At 43.5% G+C, this 19,075-nt stretch overlaps 1 protein-coding gene across 1 annotated transcript in view; it reads right to left on the bottom strand.

The window, feature by feature from the left end:
- LOC126362179 (pickpocket protein 19-like) overlaps window positions 1-19,075 on the bottom strand; it is a 156,693-nt gene that overhangs the window by 123,687 nt on the left and 13,931 nt on the right. Inside the window, exon 2 of the mRNA XM_050007861.1 lies at window positions 1,169-1,352. Coding sequence (XP_049863818.1) covers window positions 1,169-1,352 — 184 coding nt within the window. The remainder of the gene's footprint in view (window positions 1-1,168; window positions 1,353-19,075) is intronic.

The raw sequence follows: 19,075 nt of genomic DNA, 5'->3' as shown, positions 1-19,075 counted from the left end.
GTCATCCTCTGCAATTCTTCATACGATTTTATCCCCAAATCTTCTTTGATGTTATTAAAATACGTTGCTCTTGGCCTGCCTCTTGGGTTTTTCCCTAAAACTTTTCCTTCAAGTACATTCTTTAAGAACTGGTTGTGTCTCATTATGTGCCCTATCATTTTTTATTTTCTTCTTCCTATAAAATTTAGCAGCGTTCTGTTCTCATTCACTTCTCTGAAGACCTGTTCATTACATTTTCTATCTACCCAGCTTGTTTCCGTCATTGTTCTCCGTATCCACATTTCCATTGCTTGCAGTCTCTTTTTCTCTGCCTTTCCTTGAGCCCACGCTTCACATCCGTATGAAATGACTCTCAAGAAAAGACAGTGATGTTAGGTGCAATAGTTCCCCATGTTGTTGATGACATATCGTAAGTGTTGCACAGACTTGTGGATTTTTACTCAATCGGTACTGATCTTACTGTACGATGGCACCTATTTTCGTGAGTCACATACTTTAGACATTGTTGTAATGACAATAGCAACGATCCCAATATCACACTGACTTTCCCTACCGAAAATAACTATATTAGAAGCCGCAAATTTCGGAGAAGAATTCCATTTGCGACAAGGAGATGTATTTAGAAGACTGAGACATCCTGGCCCCTCTTCTATCACTCAGCTAACCACTGAGTGTCGACTTTTAGAATTTACCTTCGCAGTTTATCCAAAGTACCTCTCGATACACTGCTACAAGGGACAACTTACAGTGTGAGAATATTCAGATGCAATAATGTTTCGTGTCTGAAGGATTCCATATTCTGTTTTTAATAGAAGACCAAAGAAACCGCTACATTAGGGGCTGTGGTCTTTTCGGAAGCAATCGCCGCGGCATTCACCTTAAGTGTTTTGGATATGTAAAGGAAACCCAGATCTATAAGGTGAGAAATGCATTTAAACTCTGCGAGCCCAATGCCTGACCGCTACCACATCGCCAAGGTTTGCTCAATTTTTTAATACCTGCAGCGCAGGTTATGCTGGTGCTCAGTCAGTTCCTGACTTCCTGCAGGCGCCTACACATGCCGTCGTATCTGAGCTGCCAGTACAGCTGCGCTCTTTGGTAGCTATCTTACTCGGGAGCTGAGCTGTGCCCGTCTGGTAGCAGGCGACTCCAGCTGCTCAGTACCTACCTGCAGCATGAAGCTGGTGACGTTGAGCCCGACCAGGCGGCGCAGCAGCGGATCCCCGGCCGCCAGCAAGTCCCTGGCTACGCCCTCGTAGCTGGGAGCCCGGAACAGCGACAGCGCGCTCAGCACGTGCAGAAGCGACTCCTGCAGGCTGCCGTTCAGCGATTCCGGGTCCTCTCCTAACTCCCTGCAACACAGTCACTCTCACAATCTGTACACTACAGTTATTTATTAATTTATTTCGACTTTTAATGTCGCTTTATGCTTGTCTGTATTCATAGTTTACGGTATCCGAATCTCGCTCTAGAATCCTTGAGTTCATAGATTCATTGACATCTGTCACCCATCTTCTAGGTGTCCGATCTCTTGTATTTTTTGTGTTTACCTGCTTCGGCTTTCTACTAGGGCATGCTGAAAACTAATGCATCCGAATTTTTAATGTGAAAGCTCTTAAAGTTTTTTCAGTAACGCTTATATTATAAACATTCTACATGTTGTGAGGCCTTAACTTTTCCCGGCGAATCGAATGTTCAAACAACTTACGGGTTTGCTGCCGGGTGACGTCGTCGAACACCGCCGATATTTCGACAGGAGCACACCCTGCCATTCTCAAGGCACAAATGCAAGGAAGAAAAAATGTGCAAGCAAATTTAATACCTCGGTTCACAGAGGAGAAACAAGGAAGACACCACACACAGAACACGTGTCAACACAACCAAAGATAATCAACATCAGAAATATCGATACTTGCTATTAATCAATAGGTGAGGTAGCACTGTTTCTGTCCCTCTGTTTTTTGATGAGAGACAGAAGCGGATTCCAAGCAGCATTTAAACAAAATCCACCATATCTGTTAATAAGGTTGCTTGATTGATTTCAACAGATTCCTTAATAACACTATCCCAATAGCTGGACGTGCAAGCCAGAATCTCTGTGTTGTAGTATTCCTATGGAAAGGAAGCTGTTGAAATCAATCAATCAAACTTATTAATAGAGATGGTGCATTTTGTTTAAGTGCTGCTTGGAATCCGGCTCTGTCTCTCATCAAAAAACAGAGGGACAGAATTAGTGCTACCTCACCTGTTGATTAATAGTAAGCATCGTCTAAATTACACTCCTGGAAATGGAAAAAAGAACACATTGATACCGGTGTGTCAGACCCACCACCTTTGCTCCGGACGCTGCGAGAGGGCTGTACAAGCAATGATCACACGCACGGCACAGCGGACACACCAGGAACCGCGGTGTTGGCCGTCGAATGGCGCTAGCTGCGCAGCATTTGTGCACCGCCGCCGTCAGTGTCAGCCAGTTTGCCGTGGCATACGGAGCTCCATCGCAGTCTTTAACACTGGTAGCATGCCGCGACAGCGTGGACGTGAACCGTATCTGCAGTTGACGGACTTTGAGCGAGGGCGTACAGTGGGCATGCGGGAGGCCGGGTGGACGTACCGCCGAATTGCTCAACACGTGGGGCGTGAGGTCTCCACAGTACATCGATGTTGTCGCCAGTGGTCGGCCGAAGGTGCACGTACCCGTCGACCTGGGACCGGACCGCAGCGACGCACGGATGCACGCCAAGACCGTAGGATCCTACGCAGTGCCGTAGGGGACCGCACCGCCACTTCCCAGCAAATTAGGGACACTGTTGCTCCTGGGGTATCGGCGAGGACCATTCGCAACCGTCTCCATGAAGTTGGGCTACGGCCCCGCACATCGTTAGGCCGTCTTCCGCTCACGCCTCAACATCGTGCAGCTCGCCTCCAGTGGTGTCGCGACAGGCGTGAATGGAGGGAAGAATGGAGACGTGTCGTCTTCAGCGATGAGAGTCGCTTCTGCCTTGGTGCCAATGATGGTCGTATGCGTGTTTGGCGCCGTGCAGGTGAGCGCCACAATCAGGACTGCATACGACCGAGGCACACAGGGCCAACACCCGGCATCATGGTGTGGGGAGCAATCTCCTACACTGGTCGTACACCTCTGGTGATCGTCGAGGGGACACTGAATAGTGCACGGTACATCCAAACCGTCATCGAACCCATCGTTCTACCATTCCTAGACCGGCAAGGGAACTTGCTGTTCCAACAGGACAATGCATGTCCGCATGTATCCCGTGCCACCCAACGTGCTCTAGAAGGTGTAAGTCAACTACCCTGGCCAGAAAGATCTCCGGATCTGTACCCCATTGAGCATGTTTGGGAGTGGATGAAGCGTCGTCTCACGCGGTCTGCACGTCCAGCACGAACGCTGGTCCAACTGAGGCGCCAGGTGGAAATGGCATGGCAAGCCGTTCCACAGGACTACATCCAGCATCTCTACGATATTCTCCCTGGGAGAATAACAGCCTGCATTGCTGCGAAAGGTGGATATACAGTGTACTAGTGCCGACATTTTGCATGCTCTGTCGCCTGTGTACGGCCAGTGTAGGAGATCGCTCCCCACACCATGATGCCGGGTGTTGGCCCTGTGTGCCTCGGTCGTATGCAGTCCTGATTGTGGCGCTCACCTGCACGGCGCCAAACACGCATACGACCATCATTGGCACCAAGGCAGAAGCGACTCTCATCGCTGAAGACGACACGTCTCCATTTGTCCCTCCATTCACGCCTGTCGCGACACCACTGGAGGCGGGCTGCACGATGTTGCGGCGTGAGCGGAAGACGGCCTAACGGTGTGCGGGACCGTAGCCCAGCTTCATGGAGACGGCTGCGAATGGTCCTCGCCGATACCCCAGGAGCAACAGTGTCCCTAATTTGCTGGGAAGTGGCGGTGCGGTCCCCTACGGCACTGCGTAGGATCCTACGGTCTTGGCGTGGATCCGTGCGCCGCTGCGGTCCGGTCCCAGGTCGACGGGCACGTGCACCCTCCGCCGACCACTGGCGACAACAGTGATGTACTGTGGAGACCTCACGCCCCACGTGTTGAGCAATTCGGCGGTACGTCCACCCGGCCTCCCGCATGCCCACTATACGCCCTCGCTCAAAGTCCGTCAACTGCACATACGGTTCACGTCCACGCTGTCGCGGCATGCTACCAGTGTTAAAGACTGCGATGGAGCTCCGTATGCCACGGCAAACTGGCTGACACTGACGGCGGCGGTGCACAAATGCTGCGCTGTGCCGTGCGTGTGATCATTGCTTGTACAGCCCTCTCGCAGTGTCCGGAACAAGTATGGTGGGTCTGACACACCGGTGTCAATGTGTTCTTTTTTCCATTTCCAGGAGTGTATATGACTTCACCAGATGTAGGCACAGAACTACTACCATGTTTAAGTATTTTCAAACATAGGTCACATATAAAATTTATAATGTTTCCATGAATAGTTAATAAGACAGTATAAGTGTTTTTTCTTCCTGTAAAATCTCTTGTCTGGTGATGTAGTAGCATAGTTGACATTATGACTAAGTATGTGAAACACCTCTTCAAATCATACAGAATGCTCTAAACCTGTCTGACAGTATACAATCGAATATTACAGACCCATCAGATTGTGGGAAGCTGAATAATATATAACTGCTCACATATCCTGATGGTGTTCGCTTGAAGAATGTGCATGTATTTTCAAAAACGTTATTTGAGCCTTAGTACCAGCTATTACAAGAGATGTTGTCAGGCATTGATTTCATTATACACAAGGCATTCTATGAAAAGGGCACTGTTTCATCGCTGGAAACAGCAAAGCCAAATACTGCGTTTGTATTCAATGAAAACTGAAAAGATGCGAAAACATTGTTGTTTTGGTCGCCACACGTAAACAGATTTTTTGTTTGAATCAGACGTGCTTGAGGGCACGAAAACAGATGGTAATGCATAACCAAAACATTACTATCACTTTCGAACAACATAACATGCATCCAAAAGAAATTTATCAAGGACGCACAGAAACTAACGTGATGATATGTAGAGACTGATTTTTTAAAGATAATGTTGCTATAATGCTATTGAATGCCTCAGCACATAGCACAACATGGATAAATACAGTCGTATGATACATATCCATAGTCAATATTTTTGAGATATACACAAAAATATATGTATTAAATATTTTGATACAAAGCGCAAGTAAACATAGAAAATCTATGGAAGATTAAAGAAAAACTTAACATGTTAACAGATGGAGTAACGGAACATAAAATTAATTAGCATATAGCTCGGAAAAGTAGTTTAAATACTGAAGGAAGAGGTAGTTACACTCTTATACATTAAACTATAAACAAAGTCGCATGTGTGTCAACCATTCAGCATGAGTAGATGTGTTTCTATGTTAACATGAAAAATGTAACGGCCAGTAAAAGTTTAAGGGATGTAAATGTCCAGGTAGAAAATCATACTAGACCGTTAGCGTAGAATCCGAGAGCAACATTTAATAATAGATTAACACAAAATTCTGGAGTACAATGAATATGTTCAGTGGTGTTGCTGTACTTCAAAACGCACTATTAAAGACGAAAAAACCACTGCAACTAGACTGAGAGTTTTCAAGTTACATACTGTCTCAAAGTCTATGAGCGCATGACAAAAAGTTGACAAAATGCAACGTCGTTGAGGTGTGTAAGATTGTTGTTGTTGTGGTCTTCAGTCAAGAGACTGGTTGGATGCAGCTCTCCATGCTACTCTAATCTGTGCAAATTTGTTCATCTCCCAGTACCTAATGCAAACTACATCCTTCTGAATCTACTTAGTGTATTCATCTCTTGGGCTCCCTCTTCGATTTTTATCCTCCGCGCTGCCCTCTAATACTAAATTGATCCATTGATGCCTCAGAACATGTCCTACCAACCGATCCCTTCTTCTAGTCACGTTGTGCCACAAATTTCTCTTCTCCTTAATTCTATTCAGTACCTCCTCATTAGTTAAGTAATCTACCCATCTAATCTTCAGCATTATTCTGTACCATCACATTTCGAAAGCTTCTATATTCTTCTTGTCTAAGCTATTTATCGTCCACGTATCACTTCCAACCATGGCTACACTCCATACAAATACTTTCAGAAACGACTTCCGCACGCTTAAATCTATACTCGATGTTAACAAATTTCTCTTCTTCAGAAACGTTTTCTTTGCCATTGCCATTCAACATTTTATATCCTCCCTACTACAGCCATTATCAGTTAATCTTATATCCTCCTTTCAAGACACTGTCCATTCTGTTAAGCTGCTCTTCCAGGTCCTTTGCTGTCTCTGACAGAATTACAATGTCATCGGCGAACCTCAAAGTTTTTATTTCTTCTCGTGGATTTTAATTCCTACTCCGAATTTTTCTTTTGTTTCCTTTATTGCTTGCTCAATATACAGATTGAATAACATCGGGGATAGCCTACAACCATATCTCAGACCCATCCCAGCCACAGCTTCCCTTTTATGCCCCTCGGCTCCTATAACAACCATTAGGTTTCTGTACAAATTGTAAATAGCCTTTCGCTCCCTATTTTTGACCTCTGCCACCTTCATAATTTGAAAGAGTATTCCAGTCAACATTGTCATTTCTCTAAGTCTAAAAATGCTGGAAACGTATGTTTGCCTTTCCTTAATCTATCTTCTAAGAAGGGTCTTAATGTAAGTATTGCCTCACGTGTTCCAACATTTCTATGGAATCCAAACTGATCTTCCCCAGGTCGGCTTCTACGAGTTTTTCTATTCGTCTGTAAAGAATTCGTGTCAGTATTTTGTAACCGTAACTTATTAAGCTGAAAGTTTGGTAATTTACCCTCCTGCAACACCTGCTCCCTTTAGGATTGGAATTATTATGTTCGTCTTGAAGTGTGATGGTATTTCTTTTGTCTCATACAGCTTGCTCACCAGATGACATAGTTTTGTCAGGGCTGGCTGGCTCTCCCACTTCTGTCAGTAGCTCTAATGGAATGTTGTCTACTCCCGGGGCATTGTTCCGACTTAAGTCTTTCAGTGCTCTGTCAAACTCTTCACGAGGTATCATATAGCCATTTCATCTTCATCTACATCTTCTTCCATTTCCATAATATCGCCCTTCTATAGACTCTCTGTATACTCCTTCCAACTTTTTGCTTGCTCTTCTTTGCTCAGAACTGGGTTTCCATCTGAGCTCTTGGTATCATGCAAGTGGTTCTCTTTTCTCCATAGGTCTTTTTAATTTTCCTGTAGGCAGTATCTATCTTACCTCTAGTGAGATATGCCTCTACGTCCTTACATTTTTCCTCTTGCCATCCCTCCTTAGCCATTCTGCACTTGCTGTCGATCTCATTTTTGCCTGCTTCATTTTCTGCATTTTTATATTTTCTCCTTTTGTCAATGAAATGCACTATATCTTCCGTTACCCAAGGATTTCTACTTGCCCTCGTCTTTCATCCCTCAAAGCTACACATTCTTCTTCTACTGTATTTCTTTCCCCCATTCCTGTCAACCGTTCCCTAATGCTCTCCCTGAATCTCTCTACAACCTCTGGTTCTGTCAGTTTATCCGAGTTTCATCTCTTTAAATTCCCACCTTTTTGCAGTTTCTTCAGATTTAATCTACAGTTCATAACCAATAGATTGTGGTCAGAGTCCACATCAGCACCTGGAAATGTCTTACAATTTAAAACCTGGTTCCTAAATCTCTGTCTTACCATTATATAATGTATTTGACACCTTCCAGTATCTCCTAGCCTCTTCCATGTATACAGACTTGTTTCATGATTCTTGAGCCAAGTGTTAGCAATGATTAAGCTATGCAATGTGCAAAATTCTACCAGGCAGTTTCCTCTTTCATTTCTTACCCCCAATCCATATTCACCTACTACGTTTCCTTCTCTTCCTTTTCTTACTATCGAATTCCAGTCCCCCATGACTATTAAATTTTCGTCTCCCTTCACTATCTGAATAATTTCTTTTATGTCATCATGCATTTCATCAATCTCTTCGTCATCTGTGGAGCTAGTTGGAATATAAACATGTACTACTGTGGTAGGGGTGGGCTTCGTGTCTATCTGGGCCACAGTAATGCGTTCACTATGCTGTTTGTAGTAGCTTACCCGCACTCCTATTTTTTTAATTCATTATTAAACCTGCTCCTGCATTACCTCTGTTTGATTTTGTATTTATAACCCTGTATTCACCTGACCAGAAGTTTTGTTTCTTCTGCGACCGAACTTCACTAATTCCCATTGTATCTAAGTTTAACCTATCCATTTCCCTTTAAGAGTTTTGACATTGCACGCTCCGATCCGTAGAACGCCAGTTTTCTTTCTCCTTATAACCACTTCCTTCTGAGTAGTCCCCGCCGGGATATCCTAATGGGGGACTATTTTACCTCCGCAATATTTTACCGAAGCGGATGCCATCGTCATTTAACCATACAGTAAAGCTGCATGCCCTCGGGAAAATTAGGGCTGTAGTTTCCCCTTGCTTTCAGCCGTTCGCAGTACCAGGACAGCAAGGCCGTTTTGGTTAGTGTTACAAGGTCAGATGAGTCACTCATCCAGACTGTTGCCTCTGCAACTACTGCCCCTCTTAAGGAACTACACGTTTGTCTGGCCTCTCAACAGATACCCCACCGTTGTGGTTGCACCTACGGTACGGCTATCTGTATCCATGAGGCATGCAAGCCTCCCAACCAATGGCAAGGTCCATGGTTCATTATTCAATAGAAATTACTATTACTAAGAGATTGGCGGTTGGAGAGAGGCCAGTCTGTCAGAGAAACACTGAAGCCTGTTACTGAAACTCCAACTCTCGCAAACGACCAGTAATGTGAATAGTGAAGAAGAATAACATACAATTGGGGATTTCATTAAATATGACTGCAGTATCAAGGTAAATGGAACATACTGAGTGACCAGGGAAGAACTTCATGTGTTGGATGCGTTACCTATAAGTGTAACGAGGCATACATTCCGGGGTTTGGGAAAGAAAAGTAGAAGGAACAGCTTTTCTGTTGCGTCCAGTAGTCTTAAAAACCTCTAAATGTGACAAATATTTAGCAATAAAAATATGTGGAAAAATACTAAATGCGATTAACATACATATATTGAAAAAACAGTGCCCCAACAGAACGAATAAAAGGCCCACGTAGTAGGAAATACAAAATTACACTGACTGGAAAAAGATAACAACACAAAGGAGGTGTGCGAGAAAAACGAAAGCTAGTAGGTGTGTTTCTACGTCTGAAGGACGATCTCTATTCATATTTCGCTCCAGTCGCATAAGAGTGGCTCTGGTAGCGTCACTATGAGGATGCAAATCAAGTTTGCTTTAAGTACACACTATAACGGCTGTGAAAGTTTTGTTATCTTTGAGATTGGGCGTGGTGAGTTGATGTTAGTCAAGAATGCCTTTAAGGCGAAAAAACGCCATTATCAAAGCCTCACTGAGTTTGAAGAAGGTCGTGTAATAGGATTACGAGAAGCTTGATGATTCTTCTGCGATAATTTACAGAAACACTTGGCAGGAATGTAGTCAATGTACGTAGTTGTCGGCAGCAGTGGTCGGTAGAATGTACGATCGTAGGACGACCGAGCTCCGGTCGATCACGTGGAACGAACGAGAGAGACGAGCACCGTGTTCGGCTAAGGCAATGACGCATCGTTCTGCATCTACAGCAGCAATCTGAGTAGTAGTTGGCATTACGGTGAAGCAACCAACTGTTACAAATCGATTACTTCGAATATAGGTTTGAGCCAGACGCCCTCTAGCGTGCGTTCCACTGACCCCAAACCACTGTCATTTGTGACTTCAGAGATGTCAAGCAAGAGATCATTGGAGGGCAGGGTGGAAGTCTGCGGTGTTTTCTGATGAAAGCTGGTTCTGCCTTGGTGCCAGTGAGAGCCGTGTGTCGGTAAGAAGGAGGGTAGTTGAGGGCCTGCAACCAGCCTCTCTGCGTGCTAGACACAGATGACCTACAGCTGGAGTTATGGTCTGGGGGACAATTTCATATGATATCAGGAGCTTTCTGGTGGTTATCCCACTCACCCTGACCGCTAATTTGTACGTCAGTCTGGTGATTCGACCTGTTGCGCTGCCATTCATGAAGAGCATTTCAGGGAGTGTTTTTCAACAGAATAAAGCTTCCACACACATATCGTTGTTGCAAACGAACCTGCTATACAGAGTGTCGACGCGTTGTCTTGGGCTGCTCGGTCATCATGCCTGCTCCAATCCAGCATATATGGGACATCATCGGACGACAATTCCAGCGATATCGAAAAACAGCATTAACCGTCCCTATACTGACCGGCGAAGTGCAAGAGGCATGTAACTCCATCCCACGAGCTGACGTCTGGCTGCTGTACAACACAACGCATGCAAGTTTGCATGCTTGTATTCAACGTTCTGGCGGTTATCGGTTATTAATTTACCAGAATTTCACATTTGCAATGGCGTATATCGAGGCTACATTAACCTGTGATCTTGGGACGTTTATCACTTAAGTATGTAACACAGATAAATGTATTCCCAAAATTTCATTACTCTACATTAATTAGTTTTTGGTGTCGCGATATTTTTTCCGGTGTTTTATTACTAAATCAGCATTAAAATTGCATGATAGTGGTGTTATTTTTGACATTCAGTATGAAAAAATGAACGATCGATCTTTGTCATATACAGGGTGAGGTAGCTAAGGCAGACCAGCCCAGATACATCCAGAATGAAGAAATATATCGAGGTGCGGTTTTCGCCAAGTTACAGTGGACAGTATGCAAATATACTATTGCTCGCAACCAATTTTCATCGCTTATAATCGCCGAGTTACGGCACCAACTTTGCTTGTTTTCTATTGGAACAGTATAATTTTTTCTGTGCATTCTAAAGAGTGACATACCATGTATGAGACTTTATCAAGTAATATGGAGATAACAGCGCTGCAAAACACTATTCCACAGTCAAAAGAAGAGGTTCTATAACTCACGTATGGTTCTTGTGTTTACCTGTGCGCTTGAATGTCATCAGTCTGTGTTCTGCTGTTGTACGAGTGAGATAAGTTGCTTGGAAGGCTATTGAGACAGTCACAGTGTATGCCACTGTCGAAAAAGTGAATGCCGATTATGTAGAATGTCGCCAAACTATTAGAGCAGCGATGCAGTAGTTTGCTGAAGAGTATCCAGATCGTGTCAGGCACTCACGATTTGCTCTTGCAAACGTTATAAAAAAAAGTTCTAGAAAGTGTCTAGAATAAAATACAAAAAGGAAAAAAAGAGCACCTGATGAAAGAAATGAAACTTAAGTTTTAGCGACAGTAACACGACGAAAATGCCCCTAAGAAGCATCTTGGCACTACATCGCATTTCATCCTCTTACATTTAGCTGCATCTACATTTTTATAGCGATGATTTCCAACACTGGTTACAGTTCCCTGAATGTTATCTACGAAAAGTACAAAGTGATACGGCGTATCTGAACAAAATTTGTTTAAAGAAGAAACATCACTTACAAATCTTGAGTAAGTCAGTCTTCGCAATGAGCACTAATCGTCAGCTGTAAAACCGATGCTGATTGAAAGAAGTGGATGATAACAACGCTCTTGCTCTATCAACGTTTGGTGCTTATTTTTCAAGACCCACATAATTGAACCATCTTTTATTGATAGGAATCTAAATACGCTAACGTATCTCGAGTTGATAAGAAATGCTGCTACCGCAGTTATTGGAAGACATACCACTGGACATAAGGTAATCAGTGTGGTGTCAGCATGACTATCGTCGCTCTCATTCTGCATATGTAGTGACAGACCGTCGTTAGGCAACATTTGGAGAGCACTGGAACGGTCATTCTGGAAAAGCAATATAGTCTGTAGACTCACCAAAATTAACAATTGTATACTTTTTATCTGTGACGAAAATTAAAACAAGACGTCTGTTGGGAAACACCAACGACTCACGAAAGCATGAAATGCCTTGCAACACGGGCCGGTGCTCTTGTTGACTCCACGCGAACTTCAACGTATAGTATTGTTTCTTCAGAATTACCTAATAGTGTGTAGCAATGCTCAAGATCAACAGTGGTTCGTGGCGCTGTTAACTTTAATTGATCAAATACAATAAGGGATATGTAGGTGGAATTCTCTTAGGAATTGTTTAAAATGCCGCAGACAAAAGTGTATAGTTCAATTTTAAAAACGTCGATGTCGTAATCCGGCGCCTGTAACCAACAAAAATTACTTGTGAATGACAGCAAATTCGCCTTGCGTCCACTACCACTTGATAACACTACAATGAATTAGTGGAATGATTCACACTGCTTACAGCATAACCCACACAGGAAATTCTGGACATGTGAACGAAATCGTATAATTCATTTGAGAGCTCAGGGAAAGATGCATTGTCGAGTAGTTGTGGAGGTGCTAATTTGAGAACTCCACAACAGCGTACAAAACACTCATGCAAAGATATGTCGTAATACAAAGCTAGTATGACTTATGCCAGGTTGATCTTTTAGACGTGAAGCAGTATTCTTGGAAGAATAATGATTTCAAAACTATTTTAAAGGTCGTTGATATATATTTCAAATTTTCTTGGATCTTACCTGTAAAAACAAAGATGGGAAAGGTAGTTGTACAGAAATTAGAGCTCGTACGGGAAATATAGGTGATCGTTTATTCCGAGCGCTGTTCGAGAGTGGAATAATAGAGAATTATTGTGACGGTTGTTCGAGTAACTTTCTTCCAGGCACTTAAATGTGATTTGCGGGGTATCAATGTAGATGTAGATACAAGCAATGTTGTTTTAACTTATTCTTGTTTGTGATGTTTAAATTATTTATTTAACACTGTGAAAGATTATTTTAAACACACACGCTAGGACAAATTAAACGACGCATCACGGAGTTGTGCAAATTAGTCACAAACTGATATTCATACAGGTATCGACGGAAAATGGAACAGTAAACCTAGGCAGCCAATGGATGAATGTGTGATGCTGCAGCACAGTTTCACATCACATATCATAAGGATTGCACACAAACATGTCGAAACAAGGGCGTAAATTATTTGCTAGTTTCGTTCCCTGTACTCAGTTGACAGTAACTATGCCTCTCAGAGAGGTATGTGAACAGTATATGTAGATGCATGCCTTTCAGAGAGGACATGTAGCTGGTGTCAAAAAGGTCAGTTGGAAAAATCGTAGAATTGCTCGACATTTGAGAAAGTGTGATGCCATTATTCGACGGTGTTTGCAGGAATAGGAGAAACATGGCCAAACGCAGCACCAAGAAGGAAGTGGTTGATCTAGAGAGCCAATAGAACATGAGGACCAAGCAATTGTGAGAGAGGCACTCAGAGTTCAGGATTCACCATTATCATTGATACGATGTGCAAGTTATGTTTCAGTGACCAAAAGGACCAGTAACAGTGAGCTCACGGAAAGGGGGCTGAGCTCACGAAGGCCCCTGAGGCGACTACCACCGATCTTTGTACACCAACTAGACCTTTTGCATGCGTGTCGGGCACGTTCGGCTTGGAATCTCATTGACTGGAGTATAATTGTCTTCAGTGGTGATTCTCGCTTCGAAATGAGCCCCAATTACCAGCAAAGAGGTATGTGGAGACGTCCCACACAATGGCCAGCGTGACCGTCTTCCACCATATGGAACGACAGCCAGGAGCGATGGTCTGGGATGCCATTTCACTTCATGGTAGGACCCTTGGGTTGTCATCCGTGCCACCCTTACAGCACAGCAACACGTCAACGATAATCTACGCCCCGTTTTGTTGCCGTTCATGGCAAGCCACCCTGGACTTACGCAGTGCGGGGTAGCTGCGCGTTCTGAAGCGCCTAGCCATGGTTGGAGCCGCTCCCCCAGTCGGAGTTTCGAGTCCTCCCTCGGGCATGGGTGTGTGTGTTGTCATCTACATCTACATGGATGCTCTGCAAATAACATTGAAGTGCCTGGCAGAGTGTTCATCGAACCACCCTCACAATTCTCTATTATTCCAATCCCGTATAGCGCGCGGAAAGAACGAACACCTATATCTTTTCGTAAGAGCTCTGATTGCCCTTATTTTATCGTGGTGATCGTTTCTCCCTGTGTAGTTCGGTGTCAACAAAATATTTTCACATTCGGAGGAGAAAGTTGGTGATTGGAATTTCGTGAGAAGATTCCGCTGCAACCAAACACGCCTTTCTTTTAATGATGTCCAGCCCAAATCCTCTATCATTTCTGTGACACTCCCATATTTCGCGATAATACAAAACCTGCTGCCCTTCTTTGAACTTTTTTGATGTACTCCGTAAGTCCTATCTGGTAAGGGTCCCACACCGTGGAGCAGTATTCTAATAGAGGACGGACAAGCGTAGTGTAGGCAGTCTCCTTAATAAATCTGTTACATTTTCCAAGTGTCCTGCCAACAAAACGCAGTCTTTGGTTAGCCTTCCCCACAACATTTTCTATGTGTTCCTTCCAATTTAAGTTGTTCGTAATTGTAATATCTAGGTACTTAGTGGAATTTACGGCTTTTAGATTAGACTGGCTTATCGTGTAACAGATGTTTAACGAATTCCTTTTGGCGCTCATGTGGACGACCTGACACTTTTCTTTACTGAGGGTCAACTGGCAATTTTCGCACCATTCAGATATCTTTTCTAAATCGTTTTGAAATTAGTTTTGATATTCTGATGACTTTATTAATCTATAAACGTCAGCTTCATCTGCAAACATCCTAAGACGGCTGCTCAGATTGTCTGCCAAATCGTTTATATAGATAAGGCACAGCAAAGGGCCTATAACACTACCTTGAAGAATGCCAGAAATCACTTCTTTTTTATTCGATGACTTTCCTCTCTGACAGGAAATCACAAATCCAGTCACATAACTGAGACGATATTCCATAAGCACGCAATTTCACTACAAGCCACTTGTGGTACAGAGTCAAAAGCCTTCCGGAATCCAGAAATACGGAATCGATCTCAAATCCGTTGTCAATAGCACTCAGCACTTCATATGAATAAAGAGCTAGTTGTGTTTCACAGGAACGATGTTTTCTAAACCCGTGTTGACTGTGTGTCAATAGATAGTTTTCTTCGAGGTAATTCACAACGTTTGAACACAATATATGTTCCAAAATCCTGCTGAAAATCGTCGTTGACGATATGAGCCTGTAATTTAATGGATTATTTCTACTACCTTTCTTGAATATTGGTGTCAGGTTTGCAACTTTCCATTCTTTGGATACGGATCTTTCGTCGAGCGAACAGTTGTATATGATTGTTAAGTATGGAGCTAATGCATCAGCATACTCTGAAAGGAACCTTATTGGTATAGAGCCTGGACCAGAAGACTTGATTTTATTAAGTGATTTAAGTTGCTTCACTACTCCGAGGATATTTACTTCTACGTTACTCACGTTGGCAGCTGTACTTGATTCGAATTCTGGAATATTTACTTCGACTTCTTTTGTGAAGGCATTTCGGAAGGCTGTGTTTAGTAATTTTGCTTTGGAAGCACTGTGTTCGATAGTATCTCCATTGCTATAACGCAGAGACAGCATTGATTGTTACTTGCCACTAACATACTTCACATACGACCAGAATCCCTTTGGATTTTCTGCCAGGTTTCGAGAAAAAGTTTCGTTGTGAAAACTGTTATAAGCATCTCGAATTGAAGTCCGCAGTAAATTTCGAGCTTCTGTAAAAGATCACCAATCTTGGGGATTTTGCGTCTGTTTAAATTTGGCATGTTTGTTTCGTTGTTTCTACAACAGTGTTGTAACACGTTTCGTGTACCAAGGAGATCAGCTCCGTCGATTGTTGATTTATTTGGTATAATTCCTTCAATAGCTGCCGATACTATTTCTTTGAATTCAATCCACATCTGGTCTATAGTTACATTATTAATTTGGAATGAGTGTAGATTGTCTCTCAGGAAGGCGTCAAGTGAATTTTTATCTGCTTTTTTGTATAGGTATATTTTTCGTTTATTGTTGGTGGTTTTGGGGATTACAATATTGTCTCGCTACGACAAGCCTGTATTCACTAATCCCTGTATCGGTTTTGAAATGTGTGTGAATTTCTAAGGGACCAACTGCTAAGGTCATCGGTCCCTAGACTTACATACTACTTAAACTAACTTACGCTAAAGACAGCACACACACCAAGGGAGGACTCAAACCTCCGACGGGAGGGGCCGTGTATCGGTTTCCGATGCTCGTTATTAACTCAGGATTATTTGTTCCAAAGAGGTTAAGTGTGTTTTCACAACCGTTTACTATTCGCGTGCGCTCATGAACAAACTGCTCGAAATAATTTTCAGAGAATGCGCTTAGCACAATTTCGGATGATATTTTATGCGTTCCTCCGGAACTAAACATGTATTTTCGCCAACATATCGAGGGGAAATTAATGTCACCACCAACTACGTGTAATCGTATGAGTCGGATACGTGTTTGAAATTAAATTCAAGTTTTCTTTGAACCTTTCAGCAACTGTATCATCTGAATTGGGGGATCGGTAAAAGGATCCTATTATTATTTTATTCCGGTTGCCAACAATGACCTCTGCCCACACTAACTCACAGGAAGTATCTACTTCAATTTCGCGACAAGTTAAACTACTTCTAACAGCAACAAACACGCCTATCCTTTCGGAACATCGTTAGGTTCTTCGCAAAAATTTCGGATCAGCTTATATTCGGCTTCAGCCAGCTTTCAGCGCGTATAGCGATTTGAGCATCAGTGCTTTCTATTAGCGCTTGGAGCTCTGGTACTTTCCCAAACTAGCTACGACAATTTACAACTGTTATACCAATGGTTCCTGTATCTGCGTTCTTCCTGTGTTCGGCCTGCACCCTTTGTGACTGAAGCCCTTCTTGTGTTTTCCCGAGACGTTCTAACCTAAAAAACTGCCCAGAGCACGGCACACAGCCCTGCTACCCGTGTAGTCGCCTCCTGCGTGTAGCGGCCACCTGACCTATTCAGCGGAACCCGATACCCAACCACTCTCTGGCGCAAGTCGAGGAATCTGCAGCCTACACGGTCGCAGATCCGTCAGAAGCTCTGATTCAGACCCTCCAGTCGGCTTTGTACCAGATGTCCACAATCAGTCCTATCGACTATGCTGCAAATGGTCAGCGCTACTTTCATCTTGCAAGCAAGACAGGCTTTCCTTAGTGTAAGTTAGTTTAAGTAAAATTGTGGTTTGTAAGCCTAGGGACCGATACCTCAGCGGTTCGGTCCTATAGGAACTTACCACCACCGCCTGCACTTACATTTCAGCAAGATAGTGCCCATTCGCACATGGCGAGAGTTTCTACTGCTTGTCTTCGATCTTGCCAAACCTTACATTGGCCAGCAGCGTCTCCACATTTCTCTCCAATTGAGAATGTTGGAACTTTATGTGCAGGACCGTCCAACCAGCCCGGGATTTTGACGATCTAACACGCCAACTAGACAGGTTTTACAGGCAGGGGGATCCGGGAAAAAATTGTTTTGTGCCGAAAAATAGCCGGCCGAAGTGGCCGAGCGGTTCTAGGCGCTACAGTCTGGAACCGCGAGACCGCTGCGGTCGCAGGTTCGAATCCTGCCTCGGGCATGGATGTGTGTGATGTCCCTAAGTTAGTTATGTTTAAGTAGTTGTAAGTTCTAGGGGACTGATGGCCTCAGAAGTTGAGCCCCATAGTGCTCAGAGCCATTCTTTTGCCGAAAAATTACCTTTCGGGAAGTCTAGGTGCGGGACAATCAGTGAGAGGTAAAACATCTCAGCATTCTGTGAGGAGTTGCCAGACTGCTTTGTGAAAAGGAATCCTTTTTTGTTTGTAAACCAATGGACCGACTTTCTGTCGCTGCTTCATACGAGGTGACTAACATCTGTTTTAAAAAGTTGTAAGAGAGCTCTTCAGTTGCTAAACTAAACAAATAGCATAGTAAAAGAAATCGGGGCACTAAATTGTATGAAGTGCGATGTGGAGGTTATCGCACTGGCTAAAATATAAAACTCGTTGAAGATTGGGTGAGTTAGACTGAATCGTTTAAGAAACACATGGCCAGGTCTGTAACAACTGGCCAGTGTTGTAAAACTTTAGCGTGGAAGAGAAATTGTTGTCATGTTAACAAAAAGATCACTAACCATCACTTTGCAGAGCCGTTTTCATTGGCAACCGAGAATTCCGCAGTCTTGCAGATTGGAGAACGATGACAGTCTACCGGCCAGTGTGGCCGAGCGGTTCTAGGCGCTTCAATTTGGAACCGCGCTACCGCAACGGTCGCAGATTCGAATCCTGCCTCGGGCATGGATGTGTGTGATATCCTTAGGTTAGTTAGGTTTAAGTAGTTCTAAGTTCTAGGGGACTGATGACCTCAGATATTAAGTCCCATAGTGCTCAGAGCCATTTGAACAATTTTTGATGACAGTCTCGGTAAAGAACTTTTGACTTCTGTTCGAAACTGAGAAAAGAACGCTCTTCAGCTGGGGTATGGTAGGGGAGAGTTAGGCTCGGAATATGGAAGAGAAGATCTGACTTAGAAACTTTGTAAATCGGGTGGATAGCTGGCATGCCACAATATACAGCACATCATGGTGCCCACTACGCTCCATGCATCTGACACTGTGTTGAGTGTGGGGAGAAATCGCAGCTTGGGCGAACAAGATGAGAGAATTAATGTGCGTTTTCCAGGTATGCTTTTAGGATTGCCCACATTCAGGACTTCAATACTTTTCACGAGCGATTAAAGGCTCATTACAATTCAACAGGAAATGTTAGTTACATGTGTATTTTTTCTATCTTCTGCCGCATTAATGCAATTTCTGTGCGACCAGAACAGTCTTTATTCTCCCATAATACATGTGTAGATTACATACTGTTCCATACTACTAAATCATCCAGTCTTAGTTGAGATTTTCACGTGTTAGCGTAGCCCATGTTAACTATTGATAATGTTCTTGTTCTCTGGATCTCTTGTGATGAAACAGACCCTGTAATAATTTGTTATTCATGTATGCTAGCAAGAATCTTTTTAATAAACAGGGAATGTTTG

The sequence above is a fragment of the Schistocerca gregaria genome, chromosome 1 (genome assembly GCF_023897955.1).
Source record: "Schistocerca gregaria isolate iqSchGreg1 chromosome 1, iqSchGreg1.2, whole genome shotgun sequence".
NCBI classification, from domain to species: Eukaryota; Metazoa; Arthropoda; class Insecta; order Orthoptera; family Acrididae; genus Schistocerca; species Schistocerca gregaria.
This window is presented reverse-complemented; position numbering and strand designations above follow the sequence as displayed.